Source organism: Symsagittifera roscoffensis, chromosome 9 (assembly GCF_963678635.1).
Source record: "Symsagittifera roscoffensis chromosome 9, txSymRosc1.1, whole genome shotgun sequence".
NCBI lineage: Eukaryota > Metazoa > Xenacoelomorpha > Acoela > Convolutidae > Symsagittifera > Symsagittifera roscoffensis.
Genome location: NC_087070.1, coordinates 19,683,202 through 19,703,820, shown reverse-complemented (window position 1 = coordinate 19,703,820; position 20,619 = coordinate 19,683,202). Strand labels below are relative to the sequence as shown.

General features: G+C 38.4%; 2 protein-coding genes across 5 annotated transcripts in view; one reads left to right on the top strand and one right to left on the bottom strand.

Annotated features, from left to right (window-relative positions):
• Positions 1–20,619, bottom strand: part of LOC134854384 (cullin-associated NEDD8-dissociated protein 1-like) — a 277,297-nt gene that overhangs the window by 184,532 nt on the left and 72,146 nt on the right. The window lies entirely within an intron of this gene.
• The window catches only part of LOC134854895 (endosome/lysosome-associated apoptosis and autophagy regulator family member 2-like), a 39,785-nt gene continuing 24,400 nt past the window's right edge, over positions 5,235–20,619 (top strand). For both annotated transcript variants that reach the window (XM_063871255.1, XM_063871254.1), the window contains exons 1-7: positions 5,235–5,264; positions 10,711–10,785; positions 11,109–11,229; positions 15,330–15,525; positions 16,136–16,283; positions 16,609–16,692; positions 16,932–17,058. In XM_063871255.1, coding sequence (XP_063727325.1) covers positions 10,717–10,785; positions 11,109–11,229; positions 15,330–15,525; positions 16,136–16,283; positions 16,609–16,692; positions 16,932–17,058 — 745 coding nt within the window. In that variant the 5' untranslated portion in view covers positions 5,235–5,264; positions 10,711–10,716. The remainder of the gene's footprint in view (positions 5,265–10,710; positions 10,786–11,108; positions 11,230–15,329; positions 15,526–16,135; positions 16,284–16,608; positions 16,693–16,931; positions 17,059–20,619) is intronic.

Sequence of the window (20,619 nt, the reverse complement as noted above, 5' to 3'; positions counted from 1 at the left end):
CTACCTCTTTTTGTGGCAGCAGACTCATCGAAGGTTTCGATACTGGTATTGTTTCCAGATCATCCGCAGCGTTATCAAAGACTCTTTCACCTGGTATGAGGTAGCGATCACAGTCAGGGTCCTGGTATATCTCTCTATCCAGATCCCTTGCTCGAGTTTCCAATAGTAGCCTTTGGATCGCTAGTTCTGACAGTTCCGATACCGAGTATGAGTTCCTGTCTGAGTAGGTGTCAATTCCTGAGTTTCGAGAATTGTCATCTGTTAAAGAGTCTTTGACGGAGTCTGCACCATCTCCTGGGTCAGTTCTGTGCTTTCTTCGCATCCATCTGAACTCCCCGGACAAAATTTTGTTCTCCAGGTCCTGCTTCTCACCCGGAACTTTTTCAACTACATCAGACTCCCCGGACAAAATTCCTTGTCCCGAGTGTTGATCTTGAACTCGCCGGCTCTTCTCACCGTTCGTCTCCCCGGACAAACAATCTTGCACCAGGTTTCGTTCAACCTTTTCACCTTCTTTATCTTGGTCCACAAAGGTAACGGTTTTCTTTTGCGTTTTGTTCCCCTGTTCTTCTCGTCCGTAAGAAGTACTGGTTAAAACCTCGTGTGGTATTGAGGATACTAGTTGCTGAACTATTGTCCTACAATCCCTCTCGTTCTCTTTGTGTTGTCGTCTGGACGGCGTGATCTTCACCTTCTCACTGACTGTCAGTGATGCCACTGCTGCTGCCCACTCGGGGTCATCTCTGGTCACTTCTCTCTCTAACAATCCAACCAGCATCCGCATCACTTGCGGTGTGACCTGCACCGTTTTATCCAATAATGAGAGGCTGTTAATGTTCATGCGAGAGAGTTCCTGTTGGACCAGGTTCGAGCGCAGCAACAGATTCAAGGGCACTGGGTGCTTCTTGGATAGGATCTTTATCTCGGCTGCTTTCTCTACAGGTAACTCAGGATGTCCTGGAATTGGATGTCCAGACTTGTCCAACCATCTCGTTAAGGGAAGCGCTTCATAAGTTTCTTTGTCCAGAAACGAGAATCCTTCCTTTATTTCTGCCTGATTGGCCTGCTTCTGTTCCAGTCTGTCAGCATTCTGGTGTTTGTCACGCATCCTGTGCTCGATTATCATGTGGTAGCCATCTAATCTTACTATCCACCTACCAATATAACTCTGATCCATCGAGTATGTCTTCAACCAGGATAACGCCCTGTTGTCCACGCGTGACTTAAAGGGAGCGCTCCCTAAGTATGCGCGGTACTTTTCCACAAATGTGACTACTGCAAAAATTTCTGCTTTCGGTGCACCATATTTTATCTCAGTGTCACTTAACACCTTACTGCCATATGCTATGGCACGGAGAACGGTTCTCCCATTTCATTCCTGCTCCTGGTGAAGTATTCCCGAGATGGCTACTACTGATGCGTCTGTGTCAAGAACATACATGCCCTTTTCAGTAGGCATGCCCAGCACTGGCGCCTCGCACAGTTCCCGCTTTATGTTCTCAAAGACCGTTTGAGCTTCATCGCTCTATTCGAACTTTTTCCCTTTGTTGCGCATCAGCTTCTGCATCGGATACACCTTGTCTGCATATCCTTTTATGAACTCACGGTAGTAGTTGGCAAACTCTAGGAAGCTCATGAGCTGTGTGTCCGTTCTGGGAGCCTTCCAAGTCAACACTGCTTCCAATGCTTCCGGCTCTGGCCTCACACCATGCCTATCCACTATTCTTCCTAGATACTTGATCGAATCCCTCAGGATTTCACACTTCGAAGGTTTGCATTTCAAGACTGCTCTTTTGATGCATCCAAATACCTCATCGAGCCGATCAATGTGGTCTTCCAGGGTCGGTGTTGCTATGACTACGTCATCCATGTAACACATCACAAGATTCCCGTACTTTTTTGTCACTTTGATCAAAGCCTGAGCCATCACTCTTTGAAAAGTGGCCGTTGCATTGTACAAGCCGAAGGGCATCCTCTTCCACTGGTACAACCCCAATTCGCACTCGAATCCTGTCTTTCCCTATCCTTCTTCCGCAGAGAGACCTGCCAGAAAGCAGAACCCAAGTCCAATGTGGTGAAGAACTTGGCATCACCAAATTTAGAGATGCTCTCGTCTATTCGCGGTATCGGGTACGCATCTTTTATCGTTACCGCGTTCAAGTAGCGAAAGTCGCAACAAAACCTAAACTGCTCACTTTCTTCTTCGCCCTTACTACCCCGCAGCATTTTTATTTCCGCTCGGCACGCTTCCGATTTATGTGGCGTCATTCGTCTTGCGCCTTCCCTATGGGAAACGGCGCCTTCCTCATGTTCGATTTCGTGTTCTACGAAATTACAGCAACCGATATCCGCCTTTTGTTTTGAAAATACATCCGCGTTCCGATCTAAAACCTCCCGTAGTAGTTCGAAATCTCCCTCGCCCACCCAGGAGCGCCATAAAAACATCTATGTAACATTCGCTCGGAAGTACATATCGTCGGAAAAAAAGCTAGGTACTAAGACGACTGGCCAACGTCTGAACAGAGCTCTACATGCTTTTCACCGTCTCTACCAAAGCCAGTTCTTTTGGTGGTCTTTCTAACATCGGGTCGACAAAAACGTTACTGTTCTCCGGAATCGACCAGAACGCTCAAATTAACTTGTTTACAGGCAAAATTAGTGAGCTCATGGCTGGGTCGCAGCAAAATTTTGCTTAAAGCAGTTTCAGTTCAAATCCCGGGACCCCTCCGGATTCCTGAATCCGGGGAAATAACGCCCTTATCTTCTTTCCGGAAGGCTGTTTTCTACCCTTAACCGTTGTTGTGAACGGCCTTGCAACGATTGTAGCGACACAATCGTTGCAACTCGGAGCGGTCTCGGCTAACTCTGCTTTTCCTTGATTCTGATCTTCGAGTTTTTTGTAGTTATCTTCGTCGCAACTATTGTTGTTCTGAGTTTCTTGTGGTTTTCTTCCAAAATTGCGGTTTTTTGCCTGCTCAGAAGTGCGACTTCTCAGTTCGACTTTTTTGAAATTTCAAAGTACCAGAATATTTTGACCGTCACCGTTTGACTAATCGTCCCAATAACGTCACTAATCTATCAAAAAATTATTCGATAGGTTAGCTCCTAACTATTCGAAATCGCCGAGTCTGCAATTTTTTTCATTCTGGTCGAATGTCACAAAGGCTATAGTTCTAGAATCAAAAAATTCTGGTTAAAACAAAAAATTTTGTAATAACTTACATGTTAGCATAAAAAATAGCGACAAAACGAAATTGTAGAAATGAAAAAGGTTAAAATTCTCAAAAATTTGTGACAAAATGTTTAAAATTGTTAAATATTAGTTGTTACATAATTTCAATAATATTTGTAAAGTTTTGATTGGTTGAATTTTTTAATTATTGAAATAATGATGTGTATGACACTTTTTATGATCTTTGATCATTTTGTACAGATAGTTTAGATTTTTTAAAACCAGAAGATGCACAAAAATGTGCGAGAACGTTTGCTTGAATTTACAATTTTAACGCGTTTTCACATGTAACGTAAGCGGACGACTGTTACACATTGTAACATTCGCCCGGAAGTACATATCGACGGAAGAAAAAGCTAGATTCTAAGACGACTGGCCTACTTCTAAACAGAGCGCTACATGCTTTTCACCGTCCCTACCAAAGCCAGTTTTTTTGGTGGTCCTTCTAACATCGGGTTGACAAAAACGTTACTGCTTTCGGCTTCGGTCAAAACACTCAAATTAACTTAATCACATGCAAAATTGGTGAGCTCATGGCTGGGTCTCAGTATCCCCAGACCACGAGGTCACTAATTTTGCATGTAAGTAAGTTAATTTGAGTGTTTTGACCGAAGCCGAAAGCAGTAACGTTTTTGTCAACCCGATGTTAGAAAGACCACCAAAAGAACTGGCTTTGGTAGAGACGGTGAAAAGCATGTAGAGCTCTCTTTAGACGTTGGCCAGTCGTCTTAGAACCTAGCTTTATTTTCCGTCGATATGTACTTCCGGGCGAGTGTTACATAGATATTTTTATGGCGCTCCTGGTTGGGCCTAAACCACAATTCTTTTGGTTAACAGCCGAAAGGTTGGTGGTTCGGCTGTTAACCGAAAAGTTGGTGGTTCCTGCCCACCCAGGACCGCCAAAAAAACATCTATGTAACATTCGCCCGGGGGTACATATCGATGGAAAATAAAGCTAGGTTCTAAGACGACTCGCCAACGTCTAAACAGAGCTCTACATGCTTTTCACCGTCCCTACCAAAGCCAGTTTTTTTGGTGGTCCTTCTAACATCGGGTCGACAAAAACGTTACTGCTTTCGGCTTCGGTCAAAACTCTCAAATTAACTTACTTACATGCAAAATTAGTAAGCTCATGACTGGGTCTCAGTATCCCCAGACCACGAGGTCACTCCTAAAAACAGGGCTAATACTACTTATTATATTACTATTGTTTTTGTTCAGTAGATGAAAATCATCATCTCCATCGAAGATGGATCAACCCTTTCCCCAACTCCTAGCTTCTCACCGTCGTAAAAGGAATTCAGATGTTAAATAAATTCAATTCAAGACATAACCGGGAAGCTAAAAGTTTATATAAAATGATACAAGTTCCAGTCCAGACACCCCTCCGCATTCTTGAATCCGGGGAAATAACAACCTTATCTTCCTTCCGGAGGGCTGCTTTTCCACCCTTCACCGTTGTTGTGAACGGCCTTGCAACGATTGTAGCGACACAATCGTTGCAACTCGGAACGGTCTCTGCTAACTCTGCTGTTTTCTTCGATTCCAATATTCTATTTTCTCGTAGTTATCTTCGTCGCAACTATTGTTGTTCTGATTTTTTCTGGTTTTCTTCCAAAATGGCGGTTTTTGCCGTTTCTCGGAAATGCGACTTCTCAATTCGAATTTTTTAAAATTTCAAAATACCAGAATATCTCGACCTTCACCGTTTGACTAATCGTCCCCATAACGTCACTAATCTCTCAAAACTGTCAATTCGGAATTTTAGCTGCTAGCAATTCGAAATCGCCGAATCTGCATTTTCGTTCATTCTGGTCGAATGTCACACCTCTCAGGTAACTTCGGCTGGCTTACAGCTTAATAAGTTTTCTTCTGATTCTCTTTGTACCTTCTATTGTCTTTGTGTGAGTTTCTGATACTTTTTTATTCATTTTGACAGACTTCGGCATTTCTGATTTTTTTTTCGAAGTTTATAAACTTGCGATTAATTTAAAGTTTTTAGCCTAATTGTTGTGATAAACTTATTAAATAGCTTCAGATAAGTAATAGTACGATTGATCTTGATCATCACCAGCATCTGGGACAATGATTACAAGACGAGATTCCAACAACTACATAAAGAAAGAAATAGGGTGCTCCAGCGACGGCTGTGATATATGGACAACAGTTTCTCTGCCAAAATCTATCGCCGTTGCAACTCTAGAAAAAGCAGACTTTCATGTGGTTTTTGTGCCACAAAAAGACTAGCAGAACTGAAAGTGCATCATGAAACGAAGACTGAACCCTCTCACGCCGAAATTACGAAGAATATGAAAAACAGCAGTCTCTGCGCCACAATTGTTGAACAGGTTAAAGCGGAAGAAAAACAACAAACGGAAAAATCAAACAACCTTGTTATCCGTGGTTTGAAAGCCGACAAAGATCAAACCGACAAAGAGATGCTAACAGATCTAGCTAGTGCGGTTTCTGTCACACTTAAAGAAGACGAATTTACAACACACCGAATCAAGAACAAAAACAACGCCAATGCAAATCCGCTCCTCATCATTACGTTCAAAGACGCCATAACACGTCTAAAACTACTGAAAAGTAGCAAAAAATTGATGATTGTGATGAATTTAAGGGAGTATTTATCAACCCTGACTATACAAAAGCCGAACAAGCACAGCAGTATGAGCTACGACAAGAGCTGAGAAGCAAGAGAGAGACTGACTCGGAAAAAACATGGATCATCAGAAACAATATGGTGGTTCACTATGACTTCAGCAGTCAATGAAACCTAACACAGAAGAGCTGAAAGTAATTCTGTGGAACATAGAAGGTGCTAAGACAAACATTCCACTACTGACAAACAATGAACTCGACACAGATATATTACTACTAACAGAAACGCTAGCTACACACGACATCTCTTGCCTTTTACCAGGTTTTTACTGTTAGTTTGCCGAAGCCGTGAAGCCACAGAGAGGACGGCCTATGGGAGGCTTCTCTATTTGCGTCAGCAAGAGCCTAGACTGCAGAAGCACCGAGGTCTATAGAAATGAAAATGCTGTGTGTATCTGTTAACTTACTTACCATCATTGTTTGCTACTACCCACCGAACACCTGCGTTGATGATATTCTTCTTGACATCTGTCAATTCCTAGACACAGTGCCCACCTGTGCAAAAATCCTACTCGGTGGCGATTTCAACTGTCGCATTGATGGTGATCACGTACGGGGTGAGATCCTATGTGAAAACCTACAACTTGCTGGCCTTCACTGCATCAACTCTCCAGAAAATCGCACTTATTATTCCCACAACGGCTCGAGTACGATTGATCTTTTCTTTGCAAAAAATATAACAGCAACAAATCCGGCTACGCAACAGATGTTTCAGACAAAACATCAGATTGTTTCCCGCAGAATAGTTTTTCATGCCGGGAAAGTCGACAAGAAGAAACAGCACGCCCTCCTCTTCGACCCTAACACCTACGAACAGCATCAGCTTGTCATGTATGACAACTTGTCAGATTCAAATAATTGCTACTCTCATTTAATTCAATTAAGCTACAACATCTCGAGACCTCGCAGGAAGAGACATTCAAAGCCGTGGTTCGACAGGCACTGCTACCAATCGCACAAAACTTTGAAACTACAATGGTACCTAACAAATACCGGGGAAAAAAATTTGGGGAGCTACTCTCAAGCTAAACGGTCTTTCAAGGCACTATGCAGAAAAAAACGCACAGCACACGAGAAAGATTGCGAAGAAACTATTATTATCACAGCAGAAGCTGACCGATCCAAGTTTTGGAGCATTTTGAGTAGCAAGAAACGCCCATACATGCCCCAAGTACAACAAGACGTGTGGATAACTCATTTTGAAGCCTTATTCCAAGGCGAGAGAGACGTTAGCTTCCCAGAAGAACCCAGTTCATGCGACTACTACGACGACCTGGACCGCCCAGTTTCTCTACCAGAAGTTACACAAGCAATATCAAGACAAGCCAACAACAAAGCTCCAGGACCTGATATGAGAACCGGTGATTTTTTGAAACAAAGTTTTGGTCTCCTGTATTTGCATATTTTTACGCTGTTCCAGGTCTGTGTTGACTCAATAGCCATTCCCGATGCCTGGCGAGTGTCAAATCTGATACCGCTTTACAAAGGAAAAGGCAGCAAAAAAGATCCGGATTACTACCGGGGCATAGCCCTCTTAAACTATATATAAATGTTATACATCGATACTCCACAACCGGCTAGCTACTTGGTGCGAACAGCATGGAAAAATTGCTGACGTCCAGTATGGCTTCCGTAGAGGTAGATCAACCATTCAAGCTATTAGCATTCTCAGGGAGAACATTGACACATCAATCGCAACAAATGGCCACCTCTATGCGTGCTTCATCAATTTCCGTAAGGCTTTCGACAGCATTGATCGCTCTACTTTATTACAAAAATTGGCGAAGATGGGTGTATCCAACAATTTTCTGCTCGTCCTACATGATATCCTACCTCACAATATGGTACATGTCGTTAATGATGGTTATCTATCTTCCCCGATACTCCAGTGGCTTGGTCTACCACAAGGAGACAAACTCTCTCCTCTTTTGTTTTCCGTGTTTATTGCTGATTTGGCAGAAATTTTTGTTCAGTGTAAGTGTTTCTGCATATTCTATGCAGGCGATGTAGTAATCACTTCATCATCACCGTTTGACATCCAGTTGGCCGTTTACAGGCTCAGTATTTACTGTAAAAACAACAACATTAACGTTAATGTCGGTAAGACAAAAATCATAAAATTTCGCCGCGGAGGCAGATTGAAGAGTACAGATCGCATCTACTACATGGGGGAAGACATTGAATTCACCAACTACTTCGATTACTTGAGGGTTATTCTGACGGCAACCAACAAGAAAACCGCCCACTTGAATGAAAGACGTAGAAAAGGTATAAACAACATCAACGCCTTGTTTGCAAAAGTCAATTTTCAAAAACTACAGCTCCAGCATGCACACAGACTATTCATGAGTGTTATTCTGCCATCGGCTGCTTACGGTTGCAGCATTTTTACAGACAGTTTAGAGCACGCGAAACCAGTTGCAGGGTACTTCTGGAAACGCTGGTCTGGGTTATGCAAATATGCGTCTACTAGCCGACTGCTACAACAAATTTTTGAAAACAACTTTCTGAACATCGAAAAATCAACAGGGCAAACGCGCAGAGCCATAGCCAGCTACTATAACAACGGCCTACATAACGCGATTTGTAAGATTGAACGCTGCTACAAACCGGACTGCTCATGTGATTGTAAATATTGTGACTCTACCGCTGATAACTACAACCACCTGCTAGACAACTGCTCGTATCTCAAGGATCTACAAACTAGAACGCGGTTGGTGACAATCCTTCATAGACAGTGAACATTATAGTTTTACTTTAAAAACTCATTTATCTCATTTGAGGTGTTTAAATTAAACTTTTTCTCTCTCAAAGCTTGCGATTGGCAAGCGTTGTTTCGATTTAGTGGCTGTTTTGTATTGTATGGCAAGTGGTGCGAAGCTCGGCTTCGCTTCTGTATCTACTTTTCATCGCGGTGAAATTTTGGCGAATTTTTGGGCTTTGCCTCTGTGGTAGATAGATAGATAGATAGATACTTAAATTAGTTATAGAATGACATCTATAAATCGTAATAAGACAACAAATTAAACTATATGTCATGAAGTCTGCGCAGCAGGCGATAAGGAAATATTTTCATTTGCCTCTCCATCTTACAGCGAGCAATAGGTGGATCATGACAGCGCAGGTTGTTTGCTGAGTAGGTAGAATGTGTCGGAACTAAATCAAACAACAGATGATCAGAACTTGTTTGGAGGATTGCATCGTAGAGTTTTTGGTCAGCTCTTCTAATAGTTGCAGATATTGGTTCATAAGTATCAGTAACGCCAAGCCTTATTGCACGTCTTTGAAACAAATTTATCTTCTCTAGATCTTTAACATTTGAACCACCCCAAACATTAATGCCATAGTAAAGCTTTGGGGGAACAAAAGCACGATACAAAATAGCAAGTTCGTCCTTCGAATAACCGATTTTACCAAGGCGCCAGATTGAAAAAAGTATAGAATTCGATTGTTTAACAGCTTTGTCAATATGCTTAGAAAAACCAAATTTGGAGTCAATCGTAAACCCCAGCACTTTGAGGTCATCAACAACCTCAATGCCCTCAACCATATGTATGGCATTACTGCCACTATGATTGAAAATGACGCGCATTTCTTTGGAAGATTTTTGAACATTGAGAAACAAGTTTTTTGCGTCAAATTGGTGATAGAGCGAACTAATAACTTCCCGAGCATTGTCAGCGCTATTGCAGCCAGCTACAAGAGGATTGTTATCGTCAGCATAAGTTGATAACGTGGTGGAAATATCTGAAACATCAATAGCATGGGTAGAGCAATTGTAAAGAGGCGAACCAAGGACAGTGCCCTGAGGGACACCCTGATTAGTATACAAAACAGTTGAATCCAAGCCATTGAGAGAAGTATAATGGGCTCTATTTTGCAAGAAGTTAATGACTACGTTGACAACCGCAGGATCGACTATTGGGAAAATATTCATTACTCTTCTATCACACTCTTGTGGGAAATAGTATCAAAAGCTTTTGACATATCTAGAGAAAAGAAGCGAACATAATCATAGTTTTCACGGAAATTCCAGAGATGATGTTGCAGCCTAATGAGCATACAGGAAGTAGAAGAATGTTTACGATAACCATACTGGTTACGTGTAAGCCATCTCTTATAAGGGCCTTGCAGATAGTTCTGGTAAATTAACCTTTCAAACACTCTGGACATAACAGAAGTAACAGAGACAGGCCTCAAATCCTTTGGCTGCTTTGGAGACGAAACTTTTGGCAAGGGAGATTTTTTTGCAAGCTTCCAAAACTCCGGGAAAATACCTTGTTCCAAGCACAAGTTGAACATATGACAATAGATTTCGGCCAAATTGTGAGCATTGTCCTTAAAGATCCAAAACGGCAGAGCGTCTGGGCCAGTAGCGGTGCGCCTAATGCGTTTCATGGCATTAAATATTCGCAAGAGCGAAAACTGCGGACCGTCATTTGTAGTCTCCAAATAAGTAGGCTTGAATGGGCCTCCAGAAGCAGTGGAGATGCCATTATAGTACTGGTTAAGCTGCTCAGCCGAAAAAGCACAGGTGCGATCTGGGGCTATTGTATTCTTATTCAATAAAGTATTCACACGCTGCCACCAGTTTCGACCACTGGAATCAGAAAAGGCACGTTTAGTAATTAACATACGAACTTGAAGGCCGACAGCATTCGCTTCCGCAAGTTTACCTCGACGTGTATGTCGATGCTTCGCCTCTGTGGTAGTACATGGTGGTACCACCATTTATTTTTTGGGCTTCGCCTCTGTGGTAGTAATACGATGCTTTGCATTGCTCTATAGTTTAAATGAAAATGTTTTTTTTTCAGGCTAATATGAAGCTAGCTGTTTTTTGGATCTTTGTTCGTCTATTTACATGTGTAACAGCTAAGAGACCATGTCAGGTGAGTTTCCTTTGTTTATTTGATTCGCTTAAATTATTACCCTGCTAAAAATAAGACCCCGAAATTTATAGCTAATTGCTTTAAGATTCAGCAACTTCCGTTGGTAGCCTGGGGTACCACCATGTAGTCTGGGGTGCCATAATGTAGTCCTCTATGGATTTAGACATCGTTTCTTCACTTGATTATGTAGAGTGCATGAAACGCTTTGTCTATGATCTTGTTATGAATTAGAGCTATTTCGACATTGTAAGATATTCAGGCTGTTTTGGTGCTTTTTGAGATGTATCCTGTTCTCTACCATAAAAGAGCAATGCGTGTTATAGGATTCAGAGCTGACTACCGTGATGACTGAATGCAACAGCATAACAAATGAAAAGTACCGATTTACCGTTCCTACTACCCAAGAATGCGAAGCTCCGTCAGCATCTTTTGGAATTGCATGTGGTATGATTTAAATATATTTGATTTATCTAGTGAGGCATAATTAAAATTTCATGTAGCCATGCATGAATATTTGCTGATACCAAAATAGTTGAAAGAATTGGTTTTAGATTTTGACAGTCTAGAAGAAGAAGATTAAATCAATAAATTACTGAATAAAAGTAATCAATAAATTACTGAATAAAAGTCTTGGCATCAAATCACGAAAGTGAAATAAAGATTAGTTCAAAATTTCAGATTAGTTGTTTAAGCATATTTGCTAGAGTGAAATTAACCAATGATTAAATTGCGATGCAGTTACTACTGGAAAACATCATCAAACTTAACAACATTTAAAAAAATGTATTTTTTTTGCTTACGACTAGCAAGCGTTATTAAATCGGAATACATACTTTTTTGAATCGTGTTAACTACTAGTTTAACAGAATCACTTGAATCTTTTTACATTTGGTTCATGGGAATCCAAAAGACACATTATTTTGCGCATGTGGAGAAGATATAACGCACCTGCCTTTAAAGGTCAATGGTTCGAATCCGTCCAGGACCTGTTTTTTGACATACTTCGCTATAGTTTCTTTTGTTTGATGCCTTTATATTTTGAAGGGAATAAATTCTTTTAGTAGTAGTAGTAGTAGTAGTAGTAGTAGTAGTAGTAGTAGTGTCAATGACGGAAAATTGTCCGCTCTCAAAAGTTTTTTGTCGGATTTCTGGGCTCTTTCCTTCCCCCCCCCCCCCTCATCCCACCTCACACAAACATGAAATATATGGTGTAACGAGTGGTTATAGAAAGGTTAATTAGGACGAAATATGTTTGTCATAAATTTTGCAGGTTGGGGGGGGGGAAGAAAAAAGAGCCGACTTCTGTTTTTCTGCTAATTTATGGTCGGCATAACGTGCTTACCATCCAAGAACACGAAGCCCCGTCAGCATACTTTGCAATTGCATGTGGTACGAGTTAAATATATCTGATTTATCCAGAACGCCATATTTAAAGTTTCGTGTAGCGAAGTATGTCAAGTCAGGAAAGTGCAAAGATTAAATCAAATTTCAGATGAGTTGCTATTTTATAAGATCAAAATAATGTTTATTACCTTCAAGGTAGGGATATCTTTTGAATTCTTAATGCAATTTTTAATAGAATTTCTCTCTGATTTCAATGGTACGAAAAAGAAAGCCCCGCTTAATGTCGTCATGGGGGAAATAGAGTGGATAGAGAGATCAGTTGAGAAAAAATGATAATTTCATTCGCGAAAAGAGGGAGAATGAAGCGCGTCGAAAGATTTTTTTTGTTAGACTTCTGTTTCTGTTTGTTTTTGTCGGCTTAGTTGCAGCAGCACCAAGTTTGCATAAACCCTTTATTTTTTATTTGAATTGAAATTGATTACATTAATTTTTTTTTGTTTTAGGCAAATAATTGAGTTCAAAGAAGTTGACCGATTTTGCTATTTGATTTTTTTCATGTTTATTTAATTTTTTGGATGTTGTTTTCTTTATAAATTGAAGGAGAGCTCTATGCATTTGGTACCGTAGTAGCACCCATAGTAGAAGCGACAAATCTTGGAAGTGCGATTTCAGTCGGGACCTGTTTTTTGTGGAAACTGGAATTTTTCGACAGTTTTAGACTTTCATGTCTGCTTATTTATGTTGACTCGGTTTTAGAGGAATGCTCGGTTTCTTTTTAGTATTTTGAAAGCTCTCTGTAAAGTTTCTAATAGTGCAGGTAATTTTGTTCAAGGAATTGTTTGTCCTTTTTTGCACATTTTTAAAATTTTTTCGATAAAAACACGATTTTTTGATCGCTTTTTTTTCAATCTCTGATCTGTATGTTCATTTGCTTGTAATGATCTTGTATGTTCGTTTTTGTATCGCAAATCAATTACAATGTGTAAAACAATTTAACATCTGAAATATCGGTACAATTAATGGGTAATTCATACAAATCTACTTATGAAAACGGATCTCACGCCATGCGTACACACTGGATTAGATTGCTTTTCAGTCGTGTAGAACTCTCGCAATTTGTCTTAATTGTTGCAGTTGTGCTGTCAATTTTGCAAATTTACTGGCACTGAGTTTCATTTTTTCGACATGTCAAAATTTTGTTTGTACAGAAGCAGTTGAGCATTGATGATAAAGAATTGCTTGTTTAGTTAGTGCGATGACTAATTTTATAGTTGGCCATCAGAAACTTTAATGCATTCGCAAAAACTTTTCTTTTAGTGGCAAGATATTGGTGTAGACATTCCACATTTCAATTTAATTCATGTCAGGTTATATTCTTAATTTATGCATGAATGATGCAAGTCACACAAAAGAACCAAGTTTATACTAAGTCAAGAAGTGCTACAGTGGAGAAGGGATGGCTTAGATGATGTGTTCACCTGATGACGATGCAATAAAAGCTGAAGTTTAATGTCTTATTTTTTGGACACTTTCTCATTGCTTATTATATAATCATTGATAACCTGACGACATGAAATAGTTATCATCTGCGAATTTGGTGCATTTAAAGTCAATTGATTTTCAGCAAAAAAGGAAGAAAACTCGTGCAAAGAATATAGCTCAGAACGGTATTCGAAGATATAATTGAAGCAAACCACAAATAGTCTTATGCCATTTTTACCAAAGTTTATTCATCGCAAATACGTTTGAATAACCTTGGATTATAATTTGAACAACAATGGACCCAGTTTGTTCCTTTCGGCACACCTTTAACTTCAATACAAGACAAAAAAATTCCATTGACACTTACTCTTTTAATCCTTATTTTAAAAAAACTTGCAATCCTTGCTGTAGCTTCCTTTGCTTAACCAAGATAGCGTAACTTTTTTTAAATTCACTTGCGAGCGCATGTGTATCTGTAATCGGGAACTAGACTTTTTTCCCGCAAACAATTTTTCTTACAAACTACTTTTTTCAAGTACAGCAATTGCTTTCAACTGCTGCAGTAAATGCTGACATGCTCAATTTCTTGAAAAATATATAAAAGCACCTTGTAGTTCCTCGTAGGTACTTGATAATTTTTCAAGTAGTTTATGGAAAAATTCAGATTCGTAGCTTTTGTCCTAATTTCCGTCAGCTCATTTTTTTTTTCAAATGCTATCTTTATGTATTTTTAAGCTTTTTAGCAGCCTACTTTCCACAGAATGGTTTTAGTTTTAATTTTTTTTTCGATTTGCGTTTAAACAAAGTGCCAATCATGTGTTGTTTTTGAAATTCAAAGTGCCTTAATTTGATCTATTTTTATTCGAAATTTGAAAATTTTAAAAAGTTGTTTATCACTTATGTAATATTCGGTTGGCTAAGTTATTGGCTTTCATTTCAATTTATGGCTGCAAATTTGCAGTGTTGTGTTTTTGTGGTATTGCAAATGATGCTTCGCCCCGTGTTCAAATTGTTCACGCTCAGGTTTTATTTTTCGCTGTCTTGATTTCTTTGCAAGTTCAGTTCATTTCGTTTGTGAGTTATGTATAGGTTAATGTACTCATAGAGTAATTTCAGATAAGTTACACCGTCTGCTCGTCACGCTATCTTATTTTCGGCCGGATAGATTCGTGCAACTTCTTAGTCTAATACCGATCTTGATCTTACTCTTATATCTCCTAGTCTCAATAGATCTAGTGTACACCGGTTTGCGCGAGTTAGTTCCAGAATGAGAACAACTGTATTCTAAGTTTAATTCAAATTGTTCTGGTGTTGAAACTACTAGTAGTTTCAACACTTTACAAATAAATAGCTTGTTAGTTTGATGGAGTATGATTGGTTAGTATTTAATATTTTATAGAGATAAAATATCATAATAATAACCAATGATAAATACTAGTTTAGATCTGGTTCCATTTGTTAAAAGGAAAGCAAACTCCACTAAAATGCTTTAAAGGTTGTTTTTAAATACATTCAATGGCAAAGGTGTGAAGTTTTGAGACTTCAAGTAATTTTTTAAACTAATTTTTTGAAAAAAGTTATGAATTCCGTCTCATATAATGCGATGCATTTGTTGTACCGCAATTATTGCGAAGCTCCGCTCAGCCTCTGTGTAATAAAATACAATCACTTATTTTCTATTGGAATTGAATGTATACTACCAGAAAATATTGTTCTAGACAAAGTCTGCGATCCAGGAGAGTATTTGGACTTGGAAGGTGACCATGATTGTCATAAATGTCCTAAAGGCACATATTCGCAAGGCAGTGGCGCTAAAATTAATCACTGGCCAGAAAATGATACTGAGATCTATCTTCCGCTTGGATTTGCCCTGGACAGAACCTACATATCATACTCAAATAATGAATGCAGCGGGTTAGTTCTGGATATACATTTAACAATAATAGAGGAAGACATAAGGTTTTTGATCAAATATAATTGTTGCCCGGTTTTTGGAATTCGGAAGAACGCAGTAAATGTTTTCAGTTTGCCGTTTTCTTTATTTAGCTCATAAGCTTCTAGCTGAGTAAAAATAAGGATAGCAGGTTGCTGTACAGGTAGCTCAGAATGCTCGGACCACCATGATTTAAGTAAAAAAAATTCAAAAAAGGAAAGAATAAATATTAAGGGAAAAAATGTAGGGAAAATATAAAAATATATTTTTTTTCAAGTTCATGGCGATTCAGTTAAAAAATGAAAAAAGGTTGTTATAGTTGAAATAAAGTAGAATTTTTTAGTATAATTAATTTGAGGGTCATCGAAATTGGTTTCAGTGTTATCATAATGGAAAAAGGCATGTCAATTTTTCTCGACGCAGACAACTTGAAAAAATGTTGGAAACTAAATATAGTTCCTCCCCACCCCTAGGTATAGTCTGAACAATAACGGTTTAGTAAAAAGGTGACACTTATCAGGTATAATTTCATGTGTTCAATGCATCAATAATACTAATTTGGTAAGTGTTATAACAATTTTCTGTATCTAGGTCTACATGGACTCCTCGAGGCGATTTTATAGTCTCCAATGCAGACCATTGCTTCATCCGACTGATGTACATTGCAGATTTGAAAGTGGCAGGCTATGTTAAGTTCAGATATCGCTACACAGATCCAGCAGTCCACTTCCATTTCTATGTGAGTATTGCAACTGCAATCAGTGATTGCAAGGCGAAGCTGTCTTTTTAGACGTTAATTTATCTTCGGCAGGCAGTAGTGAAATTGATGGGCACCAATTTATACTGATTTAAGTTAAGTACTTGAAGAAAAACATCTGGTCCGATATTAGTTTGCGCAGGCTTTAAAGTGATGCATCAATTTGTTCACATGTAAATTTTAATAAAACGCATGCCAATCTTCATTCATTTTTGGTTTGAAGCAGTCGCTTTCCAGTTATCGCGAAGCAATCATTCTGGTCCGCAAAATGTTTCAGATCATCAATGACATTGAGCTATCTGTTTAGGTGGTTGATGAGAATTGTCATGAACCTCGAGAGAGCTCAATATACCCAGAACTAACTGGAAACAACGAGTGGGCCACAATAAGGGTACTAGTTTTGCACGCTATTTCGTTTTTAAATCTATTTTTAAGAAACTGAGACACTTCTTTTGTTCGTGTTTTGACCTTCTGACTAATCGCGATCGCTGTGTGAGGAGAATTGAAAGTTTGCTTTTCCAAGCTCTTTTTCAAATGGATTCAATATTTAGCATCAGCAGCGTGTTAGAAAAATGTATATTGCCTTTGAATTAAGTTTGTCACGTTTGCATTCGTGAATTTCGGTTTTAGGCTAATTTGACGCCTGGTGTGAACAAACTGTACTGGAGAACATACACTGTGACGTATGGAGTAAACGCAACTACTGAGGCCAACAGGAAGGTTAAACCTGTCCTGCTGAAATCCGTCTACGTTAACGGTAGGCTCACTTTTTTTTAAAATTGATTGGCTGATTACACTAGCCATCAGCGTAGTGTTTTACTACGAACCTTCTTTTTTTCCTTACCTAACTAGCAAATGAAAGTGTTCATTGAAAGTGTTTCTATATGGAAATTTTACTAATGCATTGGAAATGCATAGCATGTGTTCTCTGTTTTATTTGTGGCTAGTGTTTGTCATTAATGAAGCGTCCGTGGCTGAGTAATTAGTGTGCGAAATGCACAATCTCTAAGTCGCCGTAGGTCGAGATTCGAATCCGAGAAATATCAGATTTTTTAAAACTAATTCGAGGCTTATTTCTACTTTTAAAGAGTAACGAACGTAGTGAGTACTTTTATATAGGTCTTATGATTTTTCAGGAAAAAAATTTAAAAATTTTTCACGCTCAATTTTGATTTTTCGCGGTTTGACTTTTGATATCTTTGTCAGCTCACTTTATGTATTTTGTTAAAAAGAAGGCAAACTCCACTATCGAACAGCAAAATTTAAAGGTCACGAAAAACGGGATCTACTTATATTTTCGAAAATGGAAATTAATTATCAGATTTGCAGGCGAAATAAAAGTTTCGCCTATTGATCCAAATTTCTCAAATAGGGGTTTTTTTTTATAAAAAAAGTGTCAATAATAAATCGTTCTAAAATAAGAGCTTAGAAATTCTAAAAAAAACTGACTTCTTTGTTCAAAATCCCAGTGGAATATAAAATAAACCAATTGATCGAGTGTTCTAAAATTGGGTTATTTCTATCAAAAAAACTGCCAATTAAAAATTGTTCTTGAAATTCAAAGAGCTTTAACCTGATTAACCTTTTTTGCTATTATATTTAGATAGATATTATTTATCTATCTATCTATCTAGCTATCTTTTCGAAAATTGAAAAGTGTTTAAAAATTTTTAATCATTTTTTTTTGGTTTGTCTTACATTTTTCCTAACTTCTGTTGGCTTTGTTCGGGTTTTCCAGCGGGGTTAGTTTTATTAAGTCAGCGAGCGTAGCGCCATTTTAATTTTTTCCAACTGGGAAATATTTGAGCTCATTCGGTGGCACTTTTACTGCATTTGTTGTATCTGCTATGCTGATGGCTTGTGCTTGACGGTTGTCAAGGTTATATCGCGCATATCCGAGGATGTGAGACTCTTGATCTCCAGGTCGGGGATTCAAATCCGGTGCATATCAAAAGTTAAGCATTGGCAATTAAATAGCATCTTTTGTATCTGCTTTTTAGTGGCTAGTGTTTACAGAAGCAAAACTTGTGTGATAGTATGAACACTCTTTTTTCCAACCTTAGTCGCAAATATTAATGTTCATTTTGAAAGTGTTCATTTTGAGCAATAACCTGATTAAGTACAGCCAATGCTAAGGATATTAACACGGACTATTATATTACAGATAGCATTTGAGCGTCAAGGTATCATGGATCTCTAGCGTAGAGGTAAGAAAGCAGACCCGCAACAAAATGAGAGGGTTCGAACCTGGGCAGGGTCGGATGTTTTTAATCTTTTTTCGTATACTAGTTAAAATGCGTCCGCTCTATAAATTGAGGCATGTTAATTTGGTAAAGTGGTACTGCAAATGCGTCACAATTGGCTTGCGTTACATAGCTTCATACGAGAAGTTAAGAGCTCCAGTTTTAAAATGAATTACTGGGAGGACAGATTAAACCTACTAACTCTAATTTTAGAAACATTCTTAACTGGTGCATTGCTTTTCTGCATTTTTATGAGTAAAAATGTTTCTTGCCGATTTTCGAAAATTGAAGTTTACTAAAAGAAGCCAGTTTTTTTTCTGTTTTCTTAATGCTTTGGACCATGATTTGGTTTTTAAGAGTAATGAACGTAGTGAAGACTCTTAGATAGGTCTTGCTGAATTTTTTTTTTTCATCAGGAAAAGTCTTAAAAGTCTCTAATAACTACAGATGTGCATTCATACAGATTGATGCATTTATGAATGCACTTAGGTATATATGCACTTTTTTTAGTTCAATTGAAATTCAACTGCTGAAAGTGACGTAAACGTGGAAATGGCGCGAAACAACATGAACGATTTCTAGTTTCAAAAGTGGAATTTAATTTTTAGATTTCCAGCGAAATGAAAACTTTACCTATTGATCCAATTTTCTCTTGTTGGCTTCTTGTTATCAATAAAGCGCCAATCATAAATTGTTCTAGAAATTCCAAGAGCTTAAATGGCCTCTATTTTTTTCTTTGTATTCGAAAGTTTTTTCAAGAAAGTCAGTTTTTTTGTTTACTTGCGTTCATTACTGTTTTTTTTATCTTCGATTGGCTATGTTTTCTTTTTTTTCCTCTCGATCGCAAGAAAAAATAAATGGAGATTTGTCTTGAATTTTTCTACGTGCATTAATGAGAAATTTAAAATAATGATTTTGTGATTGCCAAAATTGTTTTCCCGCTTATAACTAAAAGATTTTTTAGCCTGGTTTGAGTTTGTCATATGTGCTTTTTAAGATTTTTTATGTCAAAGAATGGTTGCGTTTTGTGTGCGCCAGATATCCTCAGAAGTTTTGAAAAATGTGTCAGTTTTGTTTTGTCATTTTTAAACAAAGGATAAGACTGGTATATTTTTTTTGTATCGCAAGTGATGCGAAGCTAGCTTCGCTTCGCCTCTGTGTAGAAAACTGCAACACGTGATAAAATTAACAGACTGTTTTTATTCATGGTAAAGCTTGAGAGCCGTCTGTATTCATGGTAAAGCTTGAGAGCCGTCTGGAGAGTCTTTCTTTTTTTGCTATTATATTTAGATAGATATTATCAATCTATCTATCTATCTATCTATCTTTTCGAAAATTGAAAAGTGTTTAAAAATTTTTAATCATTTTTTTTTGGTTTGTCTTACATTTTTCCTAACTTCTGTTGGCTTTGTTCGGGTTTTCCAGCGGGGTTAGTTTTATTAAGTCAGCGAGCGTAGCGCCATTTTAATTTTTTCCAACTGGGAAATATTTGAGCTCATTCGGTGGCACTTTTACTGCATTTGTTGTATCTGCTATGCTGATGGCTTGTGCTTGACGGTTGTCAAGGTTATATCGCGCATATCCGAGGATGTGAGACTCTTGATCTCCAGGTCGGGGATTCAAATCCGGTGCATATCAAAAGTTAAGCATTGGCAATTAAATAGCATCTTTTGTATCTGCTTTTTAGTGGCTAGTGTTTACAGAAGCAAAACTTGTGTGATAGTATGAACACTCTTTTTTCCAACCTTAGTCGCAAATATTAATGTTCATTTTGAAAGTGTTCATTTTGAGCAATAACCTGATTAAGTACAGCCAATGCTAAGGATATTAACACGGACTATTATATTACAGATAGCATTTGAGCGTCAAGGTATCATGGATCTCTAGCGTAGAGGTAAGAAAGCAGACCCGCAACAAAATGAGAGGGTTCGAACCTGGGCAGGGTCGGATGTTTTTAATCTTTTTTCGTATACTAGTTAAAATGCGTCCGCTCTATAAATTGAGGCATGTTAATTTGGTAAAGTGGTACTGCAAATGCGTCACAATTGGCTTGCGTTACATAGCTTCATACGAGA